Here is a 23,920-nt window from a genome sequence, read left to right as displayed (position 1 = left end):
TGTACAAGGCTAATGGCCCTGGAGCCTTTACAAGTCTAGCCCAAAGAAGTGCCCTGGCATCGTGCTGCCTGACGTTCTCTAACACTGATGTGACTTGGTCTGTCTGAGGAATTCTACAGGCCTTGCACCTTCACCCTTAAAGAAATTGTTTCCCAAGCAGACTCTGAGGCATCTACAGTTACAGACTGACTGGGGAGATTACAGGAGAAAGGAGGACATGTGGATTTAGAACAATTTGTTGTATCCACCAGTGCAGCTCCTTTTCTACAAATCCCAAAATTGTGATCTGAAATTCGAGAAGATGAAGAATTTAGGGCTGTGTGTTTTTTTACAAACCAGTGAATTTTTATCATATGTAACCTGGTGAGTAGAATCAAGAAAATCATAGAGGCCATGAACCCTAGAATCCCAAGATATTCTCTTGAAGTCTGACACTGACTAGGGAAGCTCAAGAAAGCCACCAAATAAAAATCCACCACCTCCTATGCAAGAAAATCTGTTTGCTAAGTAGTGCCTATAAGGCAGCCCAGAATACAATCCTGTGTGATGGAGTCAAGGATTTTTGTATATTTATCTGGAATCCCAGATTGGTAATAAGAGATGAAATCCATGATAAGTACTCTTTTGACATCTTGACATCTGAGAAAAGACTCTACAAAGACAAACAAGTAATCTAAATAAGGAAATATGTGAATGTCATTCAGCACGCAATTCACTATGACAGAAGCTAGACATTCTGCAAACACCCTTGGAGTTGAAAATAACCCAAAGGATAATGCAGAGAACTGATAATGTGACCCAGACACACAGAATCTGAGAACTATTTTGAATTCTGTGGCTATGGGAACATGATGAGCATTGTTTAGAGCTAATGCTACAATAACACTCAAAGGAGGTATAAGCGGTAAGTACTTAAAGGGTCAACATTTTGAACTTTGTTACTTTCACTTACAGATTGAGAAAGGAAAGATCTAGAACTGGAATCCAAGATAATTCTTTCTTTTTTTTTTTTTTCTTTTAACAAGAAACATCTTTATTAAAATATAATGTATGACATAGCCAATCATATTTCTTTATTTTACATTTGTTTACCGCGGAGGTCTGACTGGACAGAGCTGTCCGTTTTCAGTGGAGGCCCAGGGAGAAAAGCTCCAGAACAATTGTTAACATACTATACATGCGACATTTACATGAGCATTGTGGTTTACACATTCACTAATAAAAATATATCAGATAACATATGATTGCATAAGATATTTACATAAACAAAGTAGTTTATACACTTAAAAAGACAGCAGGTAGTAAAGAATAGTTGTGTAAAATCTTACCATAACCACAGATGTCCTTCTCTTCCATGCTGCAGTATTCTAGTTGTGGGATTTCCTGCCCTCAGGCGAGTTGTACATCGACTCCTATACAAAAGCTTCAGCTTGACTGTTGCAGCTGCGTTGGATGTCACACATTAGGCCATACACCAGGGGCCTTAAATGTGATGTCTGCACGCACAATCTTCAGAACTTGAAGCTTAGCAGGTACAGTAGAAGGCCCAGCAGGAGAAGATGCCAGTGGTGTCAGGTATGGGACCCTGGGGTCCTTCTGTAGCATAGATACGTCCAGGGAGATGCTGGGATGAAAGGAGAATGATAAGGGGGTTATTTGTGGATGGGAAGGAATACTGCAACATGGAAGAGAAGGACATCTGTGGTTATGGTAAGATTTTACACAACTATTCTAGGTCCTATTCCTATGTTGCAGTACTCTAGTTGTGGGAGAGTACCACAGCTTATATGGACAAAAGGGTGGCAGATGCAGAAGAGGATTCTACAAAGCTTTGTAGGATTGCCCTTTTTCATCATCATCCATTTCCATTTTGAATTATAGGTTTCGGCGTGTGCTATGTACAGCAGCCTTAACTCTTTGTCTCTGAAATACCCTTTAAATTGGGTGATCCCAAACCACCTTGTTCTACTGAAAGACTCAGTTTATCTCACCTGACTCTTGTCATCTTCCCGTCCCAGATACAATTCAGCTCTTAATTGCTATCCACAACTTCGAAAGAAAAATTGCACAAGAAGCTAAAGATAACCACAAGACCTTCTTTAGTTATGTCAGGAACCTGGGTGGCAACTCCCAGATATGCTCAGAGTTAGTGCAAAATGACAAAAAAATACATTGAACCCGCAGACATTGCCAACATCCTGGCAGACAGGTTCAGTGCAAACTTCTCCCCCCTTCCCCCCAAAAGAGCAAATGTCTAGCCCAACAGAGTGTAGCCTCCCTGACATCACAGATACACATGTGAGAGCTGCCCTCTCCAAAGTAAAAAAACACAGCATCAATGGGACCGGACGGTGTCCCGGGGTGCATCTTACACGAGCTCCAAGAAGAACTGAACCCTCACATAAAGTCACTGTTCAATCTCAGCCTTACAACAGGATATGTACCCAAGGAATGGTGTACAGCAACAGTGGTCCCACTCCACAAAGGTGCTGCCACAACGGACCCCGGAAATTATCGCCCTATAAGCCTGACTAGCCTGGTCTGCAAAGCTATGGAGCGTATCATCATGGAACTCATAAACAAAGACATTGGGAACCTCCAAACACTGGATCCTACCCAATTCGGCTTTGTTAAGGGCAGATCTTGCCTCTTGAACCTGGTCGATTTCTTTGAAACAGTCACCAAGGCCATAGATGAATGGAAGGTAGTCCACACAGCCTAACTGGACCTCGCAAAAGCCTTCGACACAATACCCTACTCAGGCATCATAAATGAGCTCACCAGCTTGAATACCAACCCCTATGTCACAAGATGGGTTGCAAACTGGCTCAGGGATAGAACCCACATGGTCAGAATTGCAGGTGCCATGTCGGACTCTAAACCAGTTACAAGGCTCAGTCCTGGGACCTCTCTTGTTCGGTACATATTTCTCTGAGGTACAGGCTAACACGGGAGGACTGTGGCTGACCAAGTTCGCAGATGACTGCAAACTGGGTGCCATAATAGACTCGCCAACTGACACAAGCATCCTCCAAAAGGGTCTCACAGAGACGGATAACTGGTGCCAGAGTCATGGCCTAAAGCTAAATGCCAAAAAGTGCATAGTCATCCCCTTTGGGAAAAACAAAGTGCCCACAAATTACCACATAGGTGGTAATCCATTAAGTACGGAAGAAGTAATTAGGGATTTGGGGACCCAGTAGATAGCAATCTCTCCTTTGACAATCACGTTGCCAAAGTGGTTAGAAAGACCTTCTACATAGCCCACCTTATCACAAAAGGGTTCACATCTAGATCAACAGAGGTCATTGTGCCCCTCTACTCATCACTCATCAGGCCCATAATTGAATACAATGCCCCATTCAGGATGTACCTTACCCGACACCTGCAGCAACTGGAAAGACCCCAAAAGTACCTCCCCAAGAGGATCAAGGGACTCAAACATATGCCCTACGCAGTTAGGCTAAAGAAACTCCAGCTCTACTCAGTTGCTTACCGCCTACTCAGAGGCGATCTGTGCCTGACATATAATGCCATGTCCAACCCAGAATTAATGGACATGCTCCACCTCAGGAAATCCAAATCCCTTAGAGCTACATGCTCCAGGGACTTAAACCTCAGCACAGAAATAAATAGGACATGCTGGAGGGACAGACTCATATCCCAGAGGCTCCCCTCACTCTGGAACAAAATCCCAATCCATGTTAGGCAGAGCCCCTCAATGACCCTCTTCAAGAGAAATCTTGACGAGTGGATGGGAGATTGTAGGTTTACCCCTGGGATCTCTTCTGTGTCCCTACTAGACAGAGGCACAGTAAACTAACCTTAAAAGGCTATCTTCTGTGACCTACTATACAGAGGCACAGTCAACTAATCTAAAAGGGTGGTGAAAGCCAAACACACTATGGCTAGGCTTATAAATGCCCTAGGGCAGATAGCCTAGTATCAACCTATGAACTTCTCTAGTTGATAAAAATATGCTTGCCCTGTGTATAAAATTAAAGGGACTGAAAGCATTTTAACTGCTTGTATCTTTCTATCCATATCCTTATAACAAAGCTTCCAATAACTCAGTTTTTTATTACTTTTTGTTTAATCTCTTCCGACATATCCTAAACTGCCACACCAGAATCCTTTTCAATCATTACTTCTAAGTACTTCATTTTATCATGTCCCCATAAAATTGGACATTGCTGACCAATGTGTGTATGGGTACACAATTTACAGCTACTGCTTTTGTTTTAGTTTAATTAATCTTGTATCCCGAAAAGGTATGAAACTGCCTCAAAATGTTCCACAACTCTGAAATGTCCTTTTCTAGTTTTATCAAGTATAAAATAATATCATCTGGAAATACAGCCAGCTTTTATTGACTACCATACTAATTATATCCTTAAATTTCCAAGTCCCTTATTTTCTTTGCCAATGGTTCTAAACATAATGCAAATAACAAAGGGGAAACAGGATGCTCCTGCTTGGTTCCTCTGCTCTAACAGAAATTATCAGAGACCTTGTAATTGTATATCTGGGAATGCAAATCTCTTTAATTTACCCTCCAAAATGCAAATGTTTCCACTGCCCTGTTAATAAACTCTCAGCTTACTCTGTCTAATGTTTTCTCTGCATTACGACCCACCAACAACAGTAGCATTTTCCTACATTCTGCTTCCATCTGGATCACAATGTTCTGTTAATGCTGTCAAATGTTTGCCTCCCCTCCACAAAGCCACACTGCTCCTTATCTATCAATATTAGCATCACCTTTGTCATTCTTTTAGCCATTATAGACAAACACTTCATACATCATGGTTTAGGACTGAAATGGGTCTGTATGAACCTGGATCCGATAGGTCTTTACACTCTTTAGGTATTACTTCCAGGATGTTGATGCTTCTCCTCCTCTTAAAATACTGTTAAACAAAACCTTCCAGATCTTTATCAGTTTTTATTCTCCTAGCTTCCAAACTTCCACAAGAATGCCACCTGTTCCTGGAGACTTTCCTGTGGTTTGGTTATACATCACCATTTTCAAGAAAGTTCCTTTTTGGTACCAGAAACATCCTGTAATATACATATTTGCCCCTTTGCTCTGAAGGCACTGCGTCTTGGAACTCTAGGGTAAGCAAGTGATGAAGAACATGACAAAAAATTCTGTTTGGTTCAGAGTATAGGGAGAAATTCCCCCTGAAAGGAGGCACTTGTATCTGGTACCAACCAAACCTCTCCTGAGCCACTCTTAGCACCCAATTATCTGAAACAATCTGTTTCCAAACAGGATTGTTAACGCCACCTTCTGGGACAGATTTTGAGACAGACAGGGCAGGAGGGGAAGGCATGGTGGATAAAATGCTGGCATATTTCTGAAGCATCAGACAATCCTTTTTTTTTGGAAAAGATCCTTGCTTCCTTGTTATTCTCCTCCTGTCATCTTTTGTTGTTCTCCTTTTTGCCACACACTGACAGGGACTGTTTTGTTTTTTTAAAAGGAAAATTTGGAAGACTTGTAAAGCAGGATTTGAAAAATCTTAAGACACTCCCTGAATTAACTTCCTTATTTCATCAAATTGTTTGAGGACCTGGGTAGCAGAAGGGACAAACAAAACCTCCTTATCTAAAGCAGTATTTCAAATTTCTGATATTTTACTTCATCAGCAAACGTTTGCTTACATACCTAGGCATGTCTTCTCAAAACTGTAGCTGTAGCAATGACTGTAGACACAGTATTTAGACAATCATACACACTCAAAGCATATTTAGATACTTGGGAAATATTAGAAGCAACCCAGAAGCAATACAATTCAGAAAGGAGCTATACTATGAAGGAAGTGAGGTGGAGTGTTCCCAGAAAACAAAATACAGCTTCTACATATCTGCCCAGTAGTTGGGAATTCTGTAAGCTATTGTAGAAGAGAAAATTCTCTTACCAGATTTATCCAGCACCTTGCCTTCTTTGTCCACTGGGGAGGTGTTGGTTCTCCCTTATAACGTGCTGCTAGCTGGAGAAGAGGTAGATATTGCAGCTGGATCTAATTTATGATGAGAAAACAAAACTGTGTTAGTTTGAGGACCTTTATACAGATTATTCCACTTTTAGACTGCGCAGTAGTGCAGCGGTTTGTGTTGCGGTCTGACAGTAAGAGGTTCTCCAGTTCAATTCTCAGCTGGGTTGCCTTCTATGTAGAGTCTGCATGTCCTCCCTGTGTTCATGTGGGTTTCCCCTGCGTGCTCTGGTCTCCTCCCATGTTACAAAGACATGCATCTGCAGAGTTTCTCCCCAGGCCTCCACTGAAAATTGTCTCATTCCAAGTCGGACTTTCCCAGTAAACAAATATTAAATAAATAAATAATTTGGGGGGGGGGGACTGAAGGTTGAGAGTCAGGATTACTACAAACAGTGTTAAACATATCCTCAAAAGCTGGCAAAATGGGAGTGAAGGGAGTAGAATGGGTCTCCTGTAAGATATATCATCATAACAGATGTTCAATCCACCTTTACTCACAAAATCCCTCATTCATCTTAGAAATAGACTAACAGAAAAAATTCCACCAAAGAAGGTTGAGAGGAGCATATTTCCTCTGAATCAGAGTGCCTCCCTGACCCAAAGATGATAGTTCTCCCATGCCCATAACAAATATGGAACAGCCGAAAACGACATGGCTGACCCCTGGTCCTTGGTGGCTGAAAGAACTACAATAGAGGAAACCAGAAAAGAAAGGGAGTGGTCTGAGGAACAACTGATGGCCGCTACAGGTTCACTCGCCAATGGCTGAGACACTGACTAAGCCAGTGCTGGCGGAAAGGGCTTTTTATTGTGCTGCTGCTTCTTTTTAGACACAGCTGGAGAACAAACAGCAGAAGCTGAGTAAGTACCCATGCTGCAGACAAGGACAAGGACTTAAAGCTAGTAAGCAGTGCTGGAATGAGTCAGTCCGGGGACAAGCTGTCACAGAAATGTTCACAACCAGCATGTGCAGTCAAATTTTGGGTGAAAGCTGCTGTGAGAGTAAGTGTAAGAGCAATATAGCAAAATCCCTGTCAGAAATCAAGCAAGCCACAATTCATATTAACAGCAAAGATACCCAGCACAAACTGCATACATTTAGAATGTTTCCTGCCCATATAAAACATTTCCCCAATCCTTCAGGTCTCATAAAAATAACTAAAAGTTTATATAAACAGTTTCATTTTACCACAAAAATAGCCCCTAAATCACAAAATAAGTCCTTAGCTAAAAACAGCAGTCCCCGATAGTAAACTTCCGAAACTGTGAAAAAATACGTTGTTTTTTAAAGGGGGAAATACTATTTTTAGTCACAAAATAAAGCAAATATTTTCTTAAAAGGGAAATAATTTCTCTGTGGGGACTTATCCATCAGAAATAAAAGCCTGGAGGCCAATTGCTGCTCCTGTAGAACCTCAGAGCCATTTCCTCTCAAGGTGGCAAGAAAGTACCTTTCTTCACTCCGGCTGCTCACATCCCTCCTCTAGGCTGCCCTATCAGTGGTCATAGTGAAGATGTGAGAGGGAAAAAGAGCTCTGTGAAGTTGGTCAGTCACTGTATTATAGGCAGGCTATAACCCATACTGCCAAAAGGCTACTTCAGCAATGATAATGATAACCATCTGTCTGCTGAAGGTGTTCACTGGTCCTTATCCAAGTTCTTCAATATAGACAACTCCCAGCACACAACATTGCAACTTTGTGCCGAGGCATTTAGAAGGTAGTCCAGTTATATAACAGAGCAATGTAAAAGCTTTTGTACTTTTCTGATGCATTTGGTGCCTTGACATCACTAAATGTTCTTCTTGCAAGCTAAAGAAACCACATAAAACAGAAGCCAAGATGAAATCTAATCGCAGAACTCAATGCAGAACATTTCAGTATAAAGGTATGCAAACAGAATGAATCAAGCATTATTCAAATGACACAGCAGAACTTTTAGCTCCCTTCATTATGAACATTAACTTCTTTTCCTATACACACAAGCACTGTATTGCATATTTGTGTACCTAAAATATACTTTGATCCCAACTGCCGCAGATTCTGAAACTGGAAATATATATAAAGGATTGCTATACATCTGGTGATGGTTAGGATTATGACATCACTGCTCAAGACTTCCTGTAAAACACAAAACAGAAATGGCATCATAATTCAGGAACCGTTTTAATCAGAAAAGAGAGACAACACATATTAAACTTAAAAAAAAAAAAAAAAAAAAAAAAAAGCAGCAAAACAAATTTTAAACACAAAATGGCAGAGAACTGAAATTCTAAAAATGTTAAACAAGCTTTTGTCAAGTATAAATGCTTTGCTGCAAAAATCAAAGAACCGTGTACACTGCTGTAGAAAAAGTAACGTGAACCTCCTATGCATGAATGCAGTAAGAATTCTTAAGATGCGCATCCTCTTAGACCATTAGCTGGCCCTGCAACAGCTATCCATTCAGGTATGGTAAGAATGTGACAATCCCAAAGATGGTCTGAAGAATTAGAAGTTATGTACTCACCATAACGTTCCATCTGAGTAGGTGACTTCATTCGGATGCAACCTGTGGGTATCGGATCCGACCTCGGATCCGAGCCGGCAATTCAAAAGCTTAGGCTCCGAGCTCCTAGCTCCTCCCTCTTACCCATAACCCCTTGCCAAGCCCTGACTGACCTCAGATTGAGTTTGCCTCAAAATACTGACTACAGTACACGAAAAACAGCATAAATACTCGCTCTATAAAGGTCAGGGGGAGGGGGGGATGGTTGCATCCGAATGAAGTCACCTACTCAGATGGAACGTTATGGTGAGTACATAACTTCTAAATCTGAAGTAGGCAGACTTCATTCGTCTGCAACCTGTGGGACAGAGTCCCCAGCTACCTGAATCTTGGGCGGCCGTCATGGAAGGATGTTTGAGCACCGCTGAGCCAAAGGATGCTCTTCCTCTAGAAACAACATCCACCTTATAATGAGAAATAAAAGTATGAGGCGAGGCCCAAGTAGCTGCCCAGCAGATATCATCCAATGATACATGGGACTTAAAGGCGGCTGACGTGGAAACTGCCCTAGTAGAATGAGCCGTAACCCTCTGAGGAGCAGGTCTACCTGAAGTGTCATATGCCTGCAGAATACAATTAGCAATCCACTTAGATAGTGAGACTTTAGATACTGCTTTACCCAGAGCAAATTTAGCAAAGGAGACGAACAGCTGATCTGATTTCCTGTGACCAGCTGTTCTGTGAATATAAAAACGTAATTGTCTACGAACATCCAAGGAATGCAATTTGTATTCTCCTTTGTTTGAGTACTTGGGAAAAAACACAGGTAAATTGATTGATTGGTTAATATTAGATTCAGAAGAGACCTTCGGAAGAAAAGATGGATTGGTCCTGAGGCACACCCTATCAGGGAAGAAAGAAAGGTAAGGCGGCTTGACGCATAGAGCCTGAAGCTCAGACACTCTCCTGGCTGAAGTGATAGCTACCAAGAAGGCCGTCTTCCAGGAAAGGTACTTTAGATCTGTAGAAGCTGCAGGCTCGAAGGGAGGAGCAGTAAGGGCTTGCAGAACTAAAGACAAGTCCCAAGGTGGTACAACCTCCTTGACTGGAGGCCTCAACAAAAAAATCCCTTTGAGAAATGTTTTGCATAATTTCGCCGTCATGAGGGGAGCTGTCTCATGACCAATGTGATAATGCGAGATAGCTGCCAATTGTACCTTAATCGTGGAAGAACTTGCCCCTTGATGAAAGAGGTCTGTTAAAAAATCCAGCACCGCTGACATAGGTGCCGAGAAAGGATCCAAAGTTCTCTGTACCGCCCAAATAGAGAATCTCTTCCATTTACTCCGATAAACCTGTCTGGTGGAAGGTTTATGAGCTGCCACTAAGATGGCCTTGACCGGTGATGAGATACCGGGAGTCCTAATCAAGGATGGAACTGGAGCAGCCAAGCTGTCAACTTCAGGGTGCGCAGATTGGGAACCGAAATTCCCAGAGGGTGGGAGATGAGATCCGGAATTGGATCCAGAATCCAGGGTGGATTGATTTTGTGAGACCATACGAAGGGGAACCAGGGTTGACGAGGCCAGAACGGGGCAATGAGAATCATTCTGCTCCCCAAACTGTTGGCTTTCTGCAGAAGCCTCTGCATCAGAGGAAGTGGAGGGTAGGCATAAAGGAGACCGGGAGGCCAAGCATGCACCAGAGCATCTCTCGGGAATTCCCCTGGTGGGGTAAGCAGAGCGAAGAAATTGTCGCATTTGGCGTTTGAGGGAGAGGCAAAAAGATCGCAACAGGGTTGCCTCCAGACGGCAAAAATCTTCTTCGCTACTTGAGGATTGAGAGACCACTCGTGTGGAGAAAGAATGGTGCGACTGAGCTTGTCCGCAAGGATGTTGGACTTTCCCGGAATGTGCGTTGCTACCAGAAAGCGTTTGGTGGAAATTGCCCATTCCCAGACTCTCATGGCCTCTCGACAAAGGGGGTAAGACCTGGTTCCTCCCTGTTTGTTGATATACCAGACTACCGACATGTTGTCTGTCTGAATCGCAATAGTCCCTGAAGGAAGAACGTGGTGAAGTGCTTGCAACGCTAGGAGCACCGCCCTCATTTCCAGGACATTTATATGCAATGACATCTCTGTGGGATTCCACGTGCCTTGGACAATCTTTCCCGCAGAATGCCCCCCCACCCGAGGCAAGAAGCGTCCGTGGTCACTGTGGCTCGGGGAAATGCAGCACAAAAAGGTCTCCCTGCCAGGGGCTCCGGAGAAAGAAGCCACCAAAGAAGGGAGTCCCTGCACGCCTTGCTGACCGCAATCGGAGCGTTGAGAGAGGAACAAAGAGGGACCACTGAACCTGAAGGGTCCATTGAAGAACCCGCATGCGTAAGCATGAATGAGAAGCGGAATAGCTGCCGCCATAGAACCTAGGGCCCTCAGGACCGAAGCTGCAGTTGGAGATGGTTGCAGGACCGCTGTCACATGACACTTCAGGTTGGCAATTCTGTCTGGAGTGAGGAAGGCTCGCATTGATCTGGTGTTTAGTCTTCCTCCTATGAAATCTATAACTTGTGTGGGGTGCAGTAAAGATTTCTCCCAGTTGATCGTGATGCCCAGCCTTGGGGCTAGTTGAAGAAAGTAGTCCCTGGCTGTGCACAGAAGATGCCTTGATGATGCCGTCAGGAGCCAGTCGTCCAGGTACGGAAAGACCTGTAATCCCTGGAGCCTCAGGTGGGCCGCTACCACTGCTAGCACCTTGGTGAACACCCTGGGGGCTGAGGTGAGACCAAAGGGGAGGACCCTGAACTGATAATGACTGGCTCCCAGCCGGGCGAAGAAACCTCCTGGATCGTCTGTCCATACGAATGTGGTAGTACGCGTCCTTGTGGTCGATGGAGCACATCCAGTCGTTCTCCCTCAAGAGGGGAAGTATAGATTGGAGGGTGACCATCCGGAACTTTTGCTTGGTTACTAACAGGTTCAGCTGGGAAAGGTCTAAGATTGGTCTTAGGTCCCCGTTTTCTTTGGCACCAAAAGAACCTGGAGTAAAACCCTAATCCGGTTTGATCTAGGGGACAGCTGGATAGCTCTTTTTCCTAGCAGCTGTTCGATTTCGACAGCTACCGCCTCCCTCTGGTCGGGTGGAACATCTGGGAGGCTGCGAGATTTGGGAACCTTGAATAGGGGAATTGAATAACCTCTGGATATCACACGAAGCACCCAACGGTCTGTTGTGATGGACTCCCAAGAAGTCAGGTGCCTCGAACGCCCCGACTGCCTCCAGAGACGGACAGCCGGGCAACCCTTCAGGGCTGCTGCGTGGGTCTATCAGAGAAAGGTTCTCTGGACCCAAAGTTGCCAGGAGCCCCCCTGCCTCTAGGACGGCGACCTCCCCGTCCTCCTCTGCCACGGAAGGACTGGTTATCCGGAGCAGGTTGGGACTGCTGCGATTTCCGGAACCACATCTTCTTCTGTCCCTTTTGGTTCTTAGAGAAGGACCTCTGGGGAGCTGAGAAGCAGACTCCAATGGCAGACAGCGTCTTCCCGTCCTTTTCGCTCTGGACTAATGTTTCGCGAACAGTCTTGCCAAACAAGGCAGAACCATCGAAGGGGGCATTCGCGAAGGTCGCCTTGAAGGGCTCTGCAAAATCACAGTGGCGGAGCCAGGCCTGTCGCCTCATGACTAGGCCTGCTCCGCTGGCTCTAGCGGCTCCCTCAGTAGCGTGAGAAAGCAGCCGCATAGATGTATTGGAAACTGATCTGAGAGTGGCCATTCGGGTGGAGTATACCTGTTTATCCTCACTCGACATGGACTCCGGGGGAGATGCAGCGTATTCTTTAATCAGATCCCGCTGCATCCTAATGACATGTGCCATGTAGTTCAGCGCTCTCAAAGAGAAGGTTGCTGAACTGAAAACTCGCTTCCCAATGCGATCCATCGAGCGGGACTCCTTGCCCGGAGGATGCATGGAGGGACTCTCCTGGGCCAATTCCCTCTTTGTGGCTGCAGCCATCATCATGGCATCTACTGGGGGGCCCTTGCTCCAGTGAGTGCGGTCCGCCGGAGGGGAAAGGATGCGGTCAGGACGCTTGGGTACAGGCTCAACGGTGTCAGGATCCTTCCACGCTCTGATGGATATAAGATCCACCAGAGGGTCAGCAGGAGGGGACACCCAAGAGGTAGAAGGGCCCGCCTCGAATGCCTCCAAGAACACAGACTCGTCCGAGGAAGCCTTGGGGGCAGACCACCCCCCCCTGATCCTTAACATCTCCATAATGTCTCCAAATGAGACGTCCTCAGGGGGTGACCTTGGGGAGCCTTCCCCTTCATCCAAATCTGTGTCTTCTGTAACGGACTCGGGGGAGTCCATGTGCCTCCTTTTGCACTTGCGCTTCCGAGGTACTTCATCGGGGGGGCTGTCCGAGGAGTACTCTTCAGCAGTTGGATGTTCCAAGGGAACCACTTGGGACATCGAGGCGGGCTGTCCCTGGGACCGGCTGGTGGGGGCCTGGCCCAACTGCAAGGGAGTGCGGGATGGAGCCGTGGCAGGGACCGGGGGTCCGGACGTCCTCAACAGTGCCCTTTCCGCTACGTCGAAGGCCGAGGGGGAGCCAGCTTCTCTAAACCCCGAGAGCCGACCCCCACTCTGATCCGACGCACGGATCGGAGTCGGAGCCGAAACCGTCGGATCTGAGAGACCGGTGTGCTCCGACCTGGACGGAGCCGAAGACACACCAGCTCCCTCGGATCCGAGGCTCGGTCCGAAGTACCCGAAGCACTCAAGGGATGGGACGGATCCGAGGTGCGCCGACCTATCGGATCCGACCCACCCCCGGATCCAAGTCTGCCCGGCGCCGACAGCTCCGAACCCGTGGTATGGGTCGGAGAAGGAGCCAAAGGGGCGAAAAAAGGGGTCGAAGCCCCTCCCGGATGGGGGGGGGGGCTAGGAGCACTCCCATTTGCATTTGGGCCTGGATGAATTTCTTCATCATCCGGTCCATATCCGCTTCACTCATGGAAAAAGTTGACCTGGTGGAGGCCACCGAAGCGGACCTAGAGAGCCGCCTCGGAGACCTCCTAGAAGGGCTAGCCTCCTCCTCCTCGGGTCCAGGAGAGAACCGAGGGGAGTGGAGCCGAGGAGGAGGAAAGCTAGAAGGCACAGGGGAGGCCCGCTTAGATGGAGGAGCCGAACTGGAAGTTTCGGCTCTCCGTTTGTGGTGCCTCTCCCTGTGCCTCTCCTTCTTCTCTCTCTCCCTAGAGGACTCTTTCCCCTCCGGCAACTTAGAGGGAGGTTGAGTCCCAGCCGGAGGGGGAGAGCCCACAGCAACAGGTTGCTGAGTAGAAGGGGCAGAAGCCGAAGCGGTATCTGGAGGTAAAGACCCGCCAGCACCAGCTTCGACCTCCGCTCCCTCAAAGCCGGGGTTGTACCCTGCACAAATGGTACAACCAGATGACAGGTGTTCAACCCCAAGCATTTAACTCACGAGTGTGGCCATCCGCTGGGGACAGCTTATGGCCACACTCGGTATTTAGAGAAAACAGCCTTATGGGCTTCAGACATTATAAACCCTGAAGGCCTAACACAACACACACACACCAAACTACATAAAACCCGTGAAATATTAACTAAAAAGAGAGAGGAAAGCCTAACACAATCAACACTAATAATATAAGTAACAAAAATAGAGAATTTTTAAACTTTTTTTGTCAGACAACTTATCTGTCACCAAAAAACGCCAGGAGCTCAAGAATCCGTCGCTACTTGAAAAGCGGCAAACGAAATCTGAGGTCAGTCAGGGCTTGGCAAGGGGTTATGGGTAAGAGGGAGGAGCTAGGAGCTCGGAGCCTAAGCTTTTGAATTGCCGGCTCGGATCCGAGGTCGGATCCGATACCCACAGGTTGCAGACGAATGAAGTCTGCCTACTTCAGATACTATATTAAGTTTAAGGTAAAAATAGTGAAAGCTGCCAAGTTATTTAGTTACATTCAGAGCATTAAATATGGGCTCATAACCTTGATGCTATTCAGCACTGTTACCTAGAAATATTTTATAACTGTATTTTATTGATTTGCTTGTTAATCAAGCAAGTAACCCGGACCTTCTCAGCCTCCCTTCCATCACTAACTAGGCTACAAGGTGACGGGCAAATATAAAACTGACATACAGCTTCTATACTGGTTTGTCAAGATGTAGCCACATTCAACCATAATCTATCAAAACAATAACAAGGTAAACCCAGCAAAACTATCCCCTCACACATCAGAGATTCAGGGGTTAACATGGATTCTACAGGGCCAAATGCTGCAACACTCCCCAATTGCAAACCCATGTTCACACAGCCTATCTTGACATCACCAAGGCTTTCGACACCATCCCCCATTCTGGAATTATAGCTAAACTCAATAAACTAGGCATAAATCCCTATGTCACAAGATGGGTTGCCAACTGGCTCACTGACAGAACCCACACTGTAAAAGTTGCAGACTCCAAATCTGACCTCAAACCAGTGACAAGTGGAGTACCACAGGGTTCCGTCCTGGGACCGCTCCTGTTTGGTATCTACTTCTCTGAAGTACAGGCCAACACAGAAGGCCTCTGGCTAACGAAGTTCACAGAGGACTGCAAACTAGGAGCCATAGTCAAGTCCCCAAATGATGTGAATATCCTACAGAAGGGCCACAGATGCCTGGTGTCAGAGCCATGGCCTCAAGCTCAATGCCAAAAAGTGCAGTGTCATCCCCTTTGGTAAAAACTCTGTACCCATGAGCTACCACATAGGCAGCAATCTACTTAACACTGACTGCGTGATAAGAGACCTTGGGACCCAGGTGGACAGTAGTCTCTCCTTTGATAGTCACATCGCCACAGTAGTCAGGAAGTCCTTCTACGTGGCACACCTCATCATAAAAAGGGTTCTCATCCAGGAAAAAAAAAAAAAAAAGAGGTCATCGTTACCCTCTACTCATCACTCATTAGACCCATTATAGAGTACAACGCCCCTTTTGGAATGTACCTCACAAGACATCTGCAGCAGCTGGAAAGGCCACAGAAGTACCTCACAAAGAGGATTACTGGACTCAAACAAATGCCCTACACTGACTGCCTCAAAAAACTCCAGCTTTACTGCGTAGCATATCGCCTACTCAGAGGTGATCTCTGCCTAACATATAAAGCTATATCAAACCTAGAGCTGTTGGACATGCTACACCTAAAGAAATCCCAATCCCTCAGAGCTACACGCTCTAGGGACCTAAACCTTGTCACCACAATAAACAGGACATGCTGGAGGGATAGATTCCTATCTCAGCGACTTCCCATACTCTAGAACAGGCTACCCATCTATGTCAAGCAAAGCTCTTCATTAGCACTCTTCAAGAAAAATCTTGATGAGTGGATGGGAAATAGGAAATACACCCTGGGGATCACTTCTGTGTGTCTGCTCGTCAGTGGCACAGGAAAATAACTTGCTTGGGTGGCGTAAGCCAGGGAACCTTGTTGGCTAGGCTTGCGTAGGCCCTTGGGCCGATAGCCTAGTACCTACCTATGAACTTATAATGCTGACCATTTAACATATTATGGGCATACTGATAACATTGACACTTAGTAATTAAAAATTAAATTGATTTATTGCAGTCAAGCTTTCAGCAGATTTTCTGACTAAGTGATTAAGTGGTTCATCTACATATGTGTGTGTGTGTATATATATATATATATGGATCTATCTTACAACGTCGACAAGTCAAAACGCCGAAAACGAAATCACCGACACCACATAACCGACATTTCACAAACACGAAACCTCACATGCCCGACACACCATAATCCCGACAAGCAACAAACAAAACAAATCCCCGGTCCAAAAAGCACACACACAACACAAGCACACCAAAATCCTTACAAACCAACACTAAACCTCACATACACAACTACCTACAACCTTAACCCAAACCCTAACCCTAAGGTCCGCCACTATCGCACACTCACCTAACCCGGCCTAACCCTAACTCACTTAACCGCTAACCCACAAACTATCACAGTCGCACTTACCTAGCCAGCCTAACCCTAACTCACTTAACCGCCCTAACCCACAAACTATCACAGTCGCACACTTACCTAGCCAGCGCCCTAACCCTAACTCACTTAACCGCTAACCCACAAACTATCACAGTCGCACACTTACCTAGCCAGCCCAACCCTAACTCACTTAACCCGCCCCCAACCCACAAACTATCACAGTCGCACACTTACCTTACTCGCACCCTACCGTCCGTCACTACCGCATACATCCACAGCCTTTTCCCATGTCGATGTTCTCAGCGTCGGGGTTTTGATCCGTCGGTCTTCTCCGTTTTCGATCTTCTGGCGTCGGTGTTCTCGCTGTCGGCGTTCTGACTTGTCGACGTAGTCAGATAGAACCATATATATATATATATATATATATATATATATATATATATATATATATATACATACACACACACATATGTGTGTGTGTATCAGTCTGTCAGTCTGCCAAGCCAATCTATCTACTTATTTATTTAATTGTTTTTTGTTTAGTTTACATGATTTCCTTTAAATTTCATTAGTACAAATTACTACAAGAGCATCATCTTCTGTTTTAAATATTCCACTAGTAACATACCAATTTTATTGCTATTTTTAAAACCCGTTTTAAACTATGTGTGGCAATTCCCACATTAATACTGCATTATATACAATATTTATGTATGTTTGTGCGTATGTATTTATTTCCATTTGCTGGCCAGGATTGTCTACCTGAGCAAGAGCTCATTTTCATCACAGGCCTGGACAAAAGAGCTCCAAAAGTACATCACACTTTGACATAGTAGATGAAAGTAGAATATAATAGCATTTATAAATAAGTCAATTATTATTTAGAATTTGTAACATTATTGCAAAAAGAGATGTTGGGGCGGTCGTGGTGGTGCAGTGGTTAGTGTTGCTGCCTCACATCAAGAGGTTCTCTGGTTCAATCCTCAGCTGGGGTGCCTTCTATGTGGAGTCTGCATGTCCTCCCTGTGGTCATGTGGGTTTCCTCCAGGTGCACTGGTTTCCTCACACATACCAAAGACATGCTGTAGGTGGATTGGCCACTCAAAATTGGCCCTAGGTGTGAGTGTGTGCCTTCTGTGGAAGATTTGGCACTGGGTTGGCAACTTGACACTGTAAAACTCCACTGAAAATCATGTGCAGACAGGTGATCCACTGTGGCGACCACTAACAGGGTTGGGAGGGTGGTCTAATGGTTAAGGCATTTGCCTTACAAACACAAGGTGCAGGGTTTGAGTCTCAGAAGGGATAATTGGCTAAGCTTAAAATGGCTCGCAAGGGCAGTTAGCTTAGTACTAATCTATGAACCTATGATGCAAGAGTTATCATGGGTTCTGAAAAGAGCGGGTGGTGGGGCTGGGGCATATCCTTTAGCACTCCTTATATACTGCTGATGGATTCCATTTGATGAACCACAACATCCAGCATTCTCCATATATATTAAAGGATAGACAGAGGGCAAGCCACTTCAGGGTAGTCAATCAACCAGCATATTTTTGGAAAGTGGGATGAAACTTGGGGGGGGGGTGCAGCAGGCAAACACAGGGAGAATATAGAAAGCTACAAACATAACTAGGAGGTCAGGATTGAAACCCCCCCCCCCGGAACTGTGAAGCAAACTTCTTACCACCTAAGTCAACATAAAACTGCAAAGCTGTAGCAAAAATATTAACCGGCTATTTAAAAAAGCATGATTTTGTAGTTTTAAAAGTACTTAGCAGATTAAAAAAGCAGCACACGGACTATAACACATTCATTAAAACAAGTCTAGAACAAAGTAAGCTTAAGTTAAAGGCACGTACAGAATAAAAGGAGCAAGGCAGGAGGTACATAAAGATTTTTATTAATATTTGGAATTATATACACCAAGTATTTATTTTTAGCTCTGTGGCATAGAGGGATAGAGGCTGGACTACAACCCAAATAACTCAAGGTTGAATAGCAGCTCCAGTGCTAGTGCAGCCTGGTAGAGGAGGAGGAGGAGGAGGAGGAGGAGAAGAGCCAACATCTGACACAAATTTGCCTATCCTGGGAAGAGGGGTGCGGTGCAAGTCTGACATTCCTCCACCACCAAATGCAACCACGTATGTAGGTTCACAGGTAGTTAGTAGGCATGTGCCACAGGAGATCACTGAAAAGCCCAATAAAATGTCTTGAGTAGTCGCACAGCATTGTCAGATTTTGTGCAAGCAATTTAACCATACAGTAGGTAAATAGAGGCTGTGGGAATCAAACCCTGGACTACACAAAGCAGCTCGTTAGCAGCTCATTGACATAATCCTGCGCATTACCTGGCAGACAAAAAAGTTAAGACTGCCTAGGGCTTAATCCCACTCTCTTCTAGACAGTCCATTGCACACCTTAACTCTAATGAACAAACACCACATCCTCTCTATACCACATAATAAAAGGCACAAGACCTGGACTTGTTTCTACAAAGTGGCGAATGTAGCCCTCATTAGTACACGCACACACTACTTTGTGTGTGCGTGTGTGTGTGTAAGCATGCATATGCACCGAGAGGGAATAGCAGATCCTAGTGGAGACAAAAGTGCCCTCATCAGTCACCAAGGGGAGGGTTAGGGTTATTAGAAATATCTTTATAGGCTGCATTGGTAGATACAGGCAATGACGCAAACCACCTCCACTGCTGCCTGTATGGCTGCTTCCTCTGGTCTGCTCTTGCCTCAGTGCTGGAATCTCAGACATGGGGGTGGAGGGTGGACAACACCAGTGGGAGGAGGCTTGATTATCAGCAAGTACAAAAGAGAAAAGGGACTTGGGGACACAGGAAAAAAGTGCACATAAGTTTTTAGCTCCCCTTTTAAACATTATAGGTGAGCTAAATCTTCTGCTGGAGGATGAGGCAGAAGTAAATAAAATAGAAAAAATAAGTGCAAAACATTCTGCCACTGAATTTACTTGCAAAAAAGAACATTTACAGCAAAAACTATCCTAGAAATCTATAGTCGCTTTTGAGTATATGCTCTAGATCAACAGAGATGTGCAAAAGTGAGGCAGGGCATGATCTATGACAGACAAATAAAAGGACAGGAAATGACAAACTAAATCCTTTGGTATATCTTGAGGTAAACCACTTAAACCTATCATAGGTTCATACTAGGCTGTTGACTCAATGGACCATTTGTAGCATACTCAACGACCTCATCAATCTACCAAGACATAGACTAATACCAGCCCCTGTCCATAAGAGTTAGAGGGGTCAGACAGACTAGGGTGTGTGCTCATGACTGCCCATCCAGTCTCCCACACTATGCTTTGAGAGGATCATGGAGTTACTCTGTTTTACCTCTAAGAGGAGTCAATTCCATAAAAGAGGCATTCTCTGAAAAAGATATCTATCCTGCCAACAAGTCCTACTTGTGTTTTGGATATTAATTTAGGTCTCGAGTGAAAGTTTATGGTGGTATTAGTTTTGTGGATGTGTAGGAGATTACATACGACTGAGCTTTCAAGGCTCTGCAGGTAAGGCAGAGATCTCCTCTCAAAAATCATTAGGAATGAGTAAAAGAACACTAGGACAGTCAAGGTAACTCAAAGACTACATGCCCTCAATATTTTTGGCAAACAATACTGCAGTCTCTTGAGCTGGGTCATATGTCTAGCCAAGTACATATCAAAGGGTGAATTTCTATTATTGGTCTGATGAGGAAGGAGTAGAGAGGGGAGCAATGATTTCCTTGAATCTAGAAAAAGTTATGTACTTACCATAACATTCCATCTGTGTCGTCGATCTTCATTTTTCCTCAATGAATGGGTTTGGATCCAATCCATCTGATCAGACTCTGATGATGCTAAAGCTTGCAGTCACCAGATCTCTCAAGCTTCTCCCTTACCCACAATGCATCCTCCCAATTATCTCAGATCTTGTTTGCTGCTACATTAGCACAGAAAAATGGAGAATTATGGCAAGCCATATCCAGAGTCCTATATACATACAAACATACCTACTTAGAAACCATGAAAATACTAGTTCCTCCAGAAGCCATGGATGGGGTTGGTGGGAAGGGAGTTGAGGAAGAATGAAGATCGACAACACAGATGGAAAGTTATGATAAGTACATAACTTCTTTATCTGATGTCAATCTTCATTCTGCCCTCAACGAATGGGACAGCGTCCCTAGCTATTTGTATCCAGGGTGGAAGCAAGGAAGGATATTCCTGAGAACCACAGAACCAAATGATGCCCTACCTCTGGAGACCAGATCCAACTTGTAATGAGTGATAAAGGTAGATGGCATAGCCCAAGTTGCTGCTGAACAAACATCATTAACAGACATCCTAGATTGAAAAAAACATGAAAATAGCCACAGATCTAGTGGAGTGTGCTTTCAATGGGTGTTAAGAGAAATGCCCAATTTAGCACAGACAAAGGTGATGCAATTCGTCAACCACTTTGATAACTTTGGAAATCGATTTTCCCAATTTTGGTCCACAGAAGGAAACAAATAGTTGGTCTGCTTTTCTCATTTTTTTCTGTTCTATGCAGATGGAATTGCAACTTCCTTTGCTGGCAAACTTAGGAAAAAAACACTGGCAAATTGAAAGTACTGTTGATGTTGGATTCTGACACCACCATTGGAAGAAAGGATAGGTTGGTATGCAAGGTCAATATCTTTGTGGAAAACCAAGTAAGGAGGTTTAGAAGACAGTGCTTGGATCTCAGAAATTCTTCTTCCGGAAGTGATGGAAAAGAAGAAAATACTATTCCATAAAAGATATTTAAGGCCACATGTAGCTGCTGGTTCAAAGGGAGGTTGTCAGAGACTGAAGCATCAAAATCAAGGGCCAATGGAGGTGTAGGGTCTTTCAAATGAGGCTTTTAGAAGGAGTTTTCCCTTTAGGAAGGCCTTGCTCAATTTCTGAGAAGCTATGGGTACTCTATTCAATCCTTAGGTTCATAGGTAGGTACTAGGCTATTGGCCCTAGGGCCTATATAAGCCTAGCCAAAAAGGTACCCTGACTTTCGCCACCCAAGAAAGTTATCTACCTGTGCCCCTGTCGAGCAGAGCCACAGAAGTGATCCCCAGGGTCAATTTCCTATTTCCCATCCAACCATCAAGATTTTTCTTGAAGAGTGCTAATGAGGAGCTTTGTTTGGTATAGATAGGTAGTTTGTTCCAGAGTATGGGGAGTCTCTGGGACAGGAACCTCCAGCATGTCCTGTTTACTGCGGTGACAAGGTTTAGGTCCCTAGAGCGTGTAGTTCGGAGGGATTGGGATTTCTTTAAGTGGAGCATATCCAACAGCTCTGGGTTTGACATAGCTTTGTATGTTAGGCAGAGATCACCTCTGAGTAGGCGATATGTGACCGAGTAAAGCTGGAGTTTTTTGAGACAGTCTGCGTAGGGCATCTGTTTAAGGCTGGTAATCCTCAGGGAGGTATTTCTGTGGCCTTTCCAGTTGTTGTATATGTCTTGCGAGGTCCATACCAAAAGGGGCGTTGTACTCTACAATGGGTCTAATGGAGTGACGAGTAGAGGGGAACAATGACCTCTTTTTTCCTGGATGAGAAACCTTTTGTGATGGTGTGTGCCACGTAGAAGGATTTCCTGACCACTGTGGTGATGTGATTATCAAAAGAAAGACTACTGTCTACCTGTGTCCCAAGGTCTCTTATCACACTTTCGGTGTTAAGTAGACTACTGCCTATGTGGTAGTTCATGGGTAAAGAGTTTTTACCAAAAGGGATGACAATGCACTTTTTGGCATTGAGCTTGAGACCATGGCTTTGACACCAGGCATCTGTCTCAGTAAGGCACGTTTGTAGGATGTCCACATTGTAAGGAGTTTCGATTATGGCTCCTAGTTTGCAGTCATCTGCGAACTTCATTAGCCAAAAACCTTCTGTGTTAGCCTGTACTTCAGACAAGTAGATACCAAACAGGAGAGGACCCAGAACTGAACCCTGTGGTACTCCATTTGTCACTAGTCTGAAGTTGGATTTGGAGTCTGCTACTTTCACGGTGTGGGTGCTGTCAGTGAGCCAGTTGGCAACCCATCTTGTGACATACGGATGGATACCTAGTTTAGTGAGTTTATCTACAATTCCAGAGTGGGGGATGGTGTTGAAAGCCTTGGAGAGATCTAGATAGGCTGTGTGAACCACCTTACCCTCATCTACGGCTTTGGTGACCGCTTCAAAGACGTCTATCAGGAATAGGAGACATGATCCGCTTTTTACAAACCCAAACTGGGTGGGGTCCAGAGTTTGGAGATTACCAATGTCTTTGTTTATAAGTTCCATGAGGACACGTTCCATGGCCTTGCAGACCAGGCTCATCTGGCTAATGGGGCACTAGTTCTTGGGGTCTGTTTTGGATCCCCCTTTGTGGAGTGGGATAACCGTCGCTGTGCACCATTCAGTGGGCACAAAGCCTGAGGTGAGGCTATGATTGAACATGGTACTTAGGTAGGGTGCCAGTTAGTTCTGTAGTTCATGTAGAACGCAGGCTGCGATGTTGTCAGGTCCCATGGATGCTGTATTTTTGGTGTTGGAGAGTGTGGTTTTTACCTGTGCAGCCGTGATTGCAGGAATTTTGCATTCTTCCAGTATAGAGATGGGCTTTTAGGGGATGAGAGGGGGGTAAAGTTAGCACTGAACCTATCTGCCAGGATGTTGGCAATATCAGTTAGTTCGTATATTTATTGACATTGTGCTGTAACTCAGAGCAGATCTGAGTGTATCCATTGAGATTCTTGACATAGCTATAGAATGCTTTGTGGTTATCTTCAGAAACAGTGGCGATTTTGTTTTCGTAACTAGCTTTGGAGGATTTTATGGAGGGATCTCAGCTTCTTACTCAAGCTGACCAGGGAGTTCCTCCAATCACGGGATTTTACTCTTTTTTTGCAGCAGTTTCTTTCTTCTGTTGTAGAGTTTGTTTATGGCAGGGGACCACTAGACTGACTTCCTTTTTTTTGGAGGATAGCATCTTGGTTCTGTTCAGGATAGCACGATCCATGCACTCGTGTAAGTGCCTATAAAGTGCATTTGTACAGGATTCAGCAGTCGTACCTCTATTGTCCATATGCATGGTTGTCGTGAAGTTTGCCACTTCTGTCTTAAAAGCGTGAAGTTGGCTTTGGAGAAATTTTTACGGTGGTTTCCCTAACGGCGGGTGAGGGTAGGATGTGGATGTCTAGGGTGATTAGCTTGTGGCGGATCTGACAAACGAGAAATTGACCTCTGGTGTGGAACACCGGTCGTCCATGTTGGTAATGACCAGGTCTAGGATATTGCTGCCCCTGGTGGGGGTGTGGATAAGTTGATCCAAGGCGTTGGAATTTATGAATTCCAGAAAACGCTGGTACACTAGTAGTTTTCCCAGTTAATG

The 23,920-nt window shown here is 45.0% G+C and overlaps 1 protein-coding gene across 1 annotated transcript in view; it reads right to left on the bottom strand.

Moving 5' to 3' along the window:
* HMGCR (3-hydroxy-3-methylglutaryl-CoA reductase) overlaps positions 1-23,920 on the bottom strand; it is a 1,147,080-nt gene that overhangs the window by 1,050,847 nt on the left and 72,313 nt on the right. Inside the window, exon 3 of the mRNA XM_044064441.1 lies at positions 8,011-8,122. Within this exon, the coding sequence (XP_043920376.1) occupies positions 8,011-8,122 (112 nt within the window). The remainder of the gene's footprint in view (positions 1-8,010; positions 8,123-23,920) is intronic.

Source organism: Protopterus annectens, chromosome 2.part2 (assembly GCF_019279795.1).
Source record: "Protopterus annectens isolate FY-2018-M chromosome 2.part2, PAN1.0, whole genome shotgun sequence".
Taxonomy (NCBI): domain Eukaryota; kingdom Metazoa; phylum Chordata; order Ceratodontiformes; family Protopteridae; genus Protopterus; species Protopterus annectens.
Note: the sequence above shows the minus strand (reverse complement) of the source record. Positions and strands in the feature narration are given on the sequence as shown.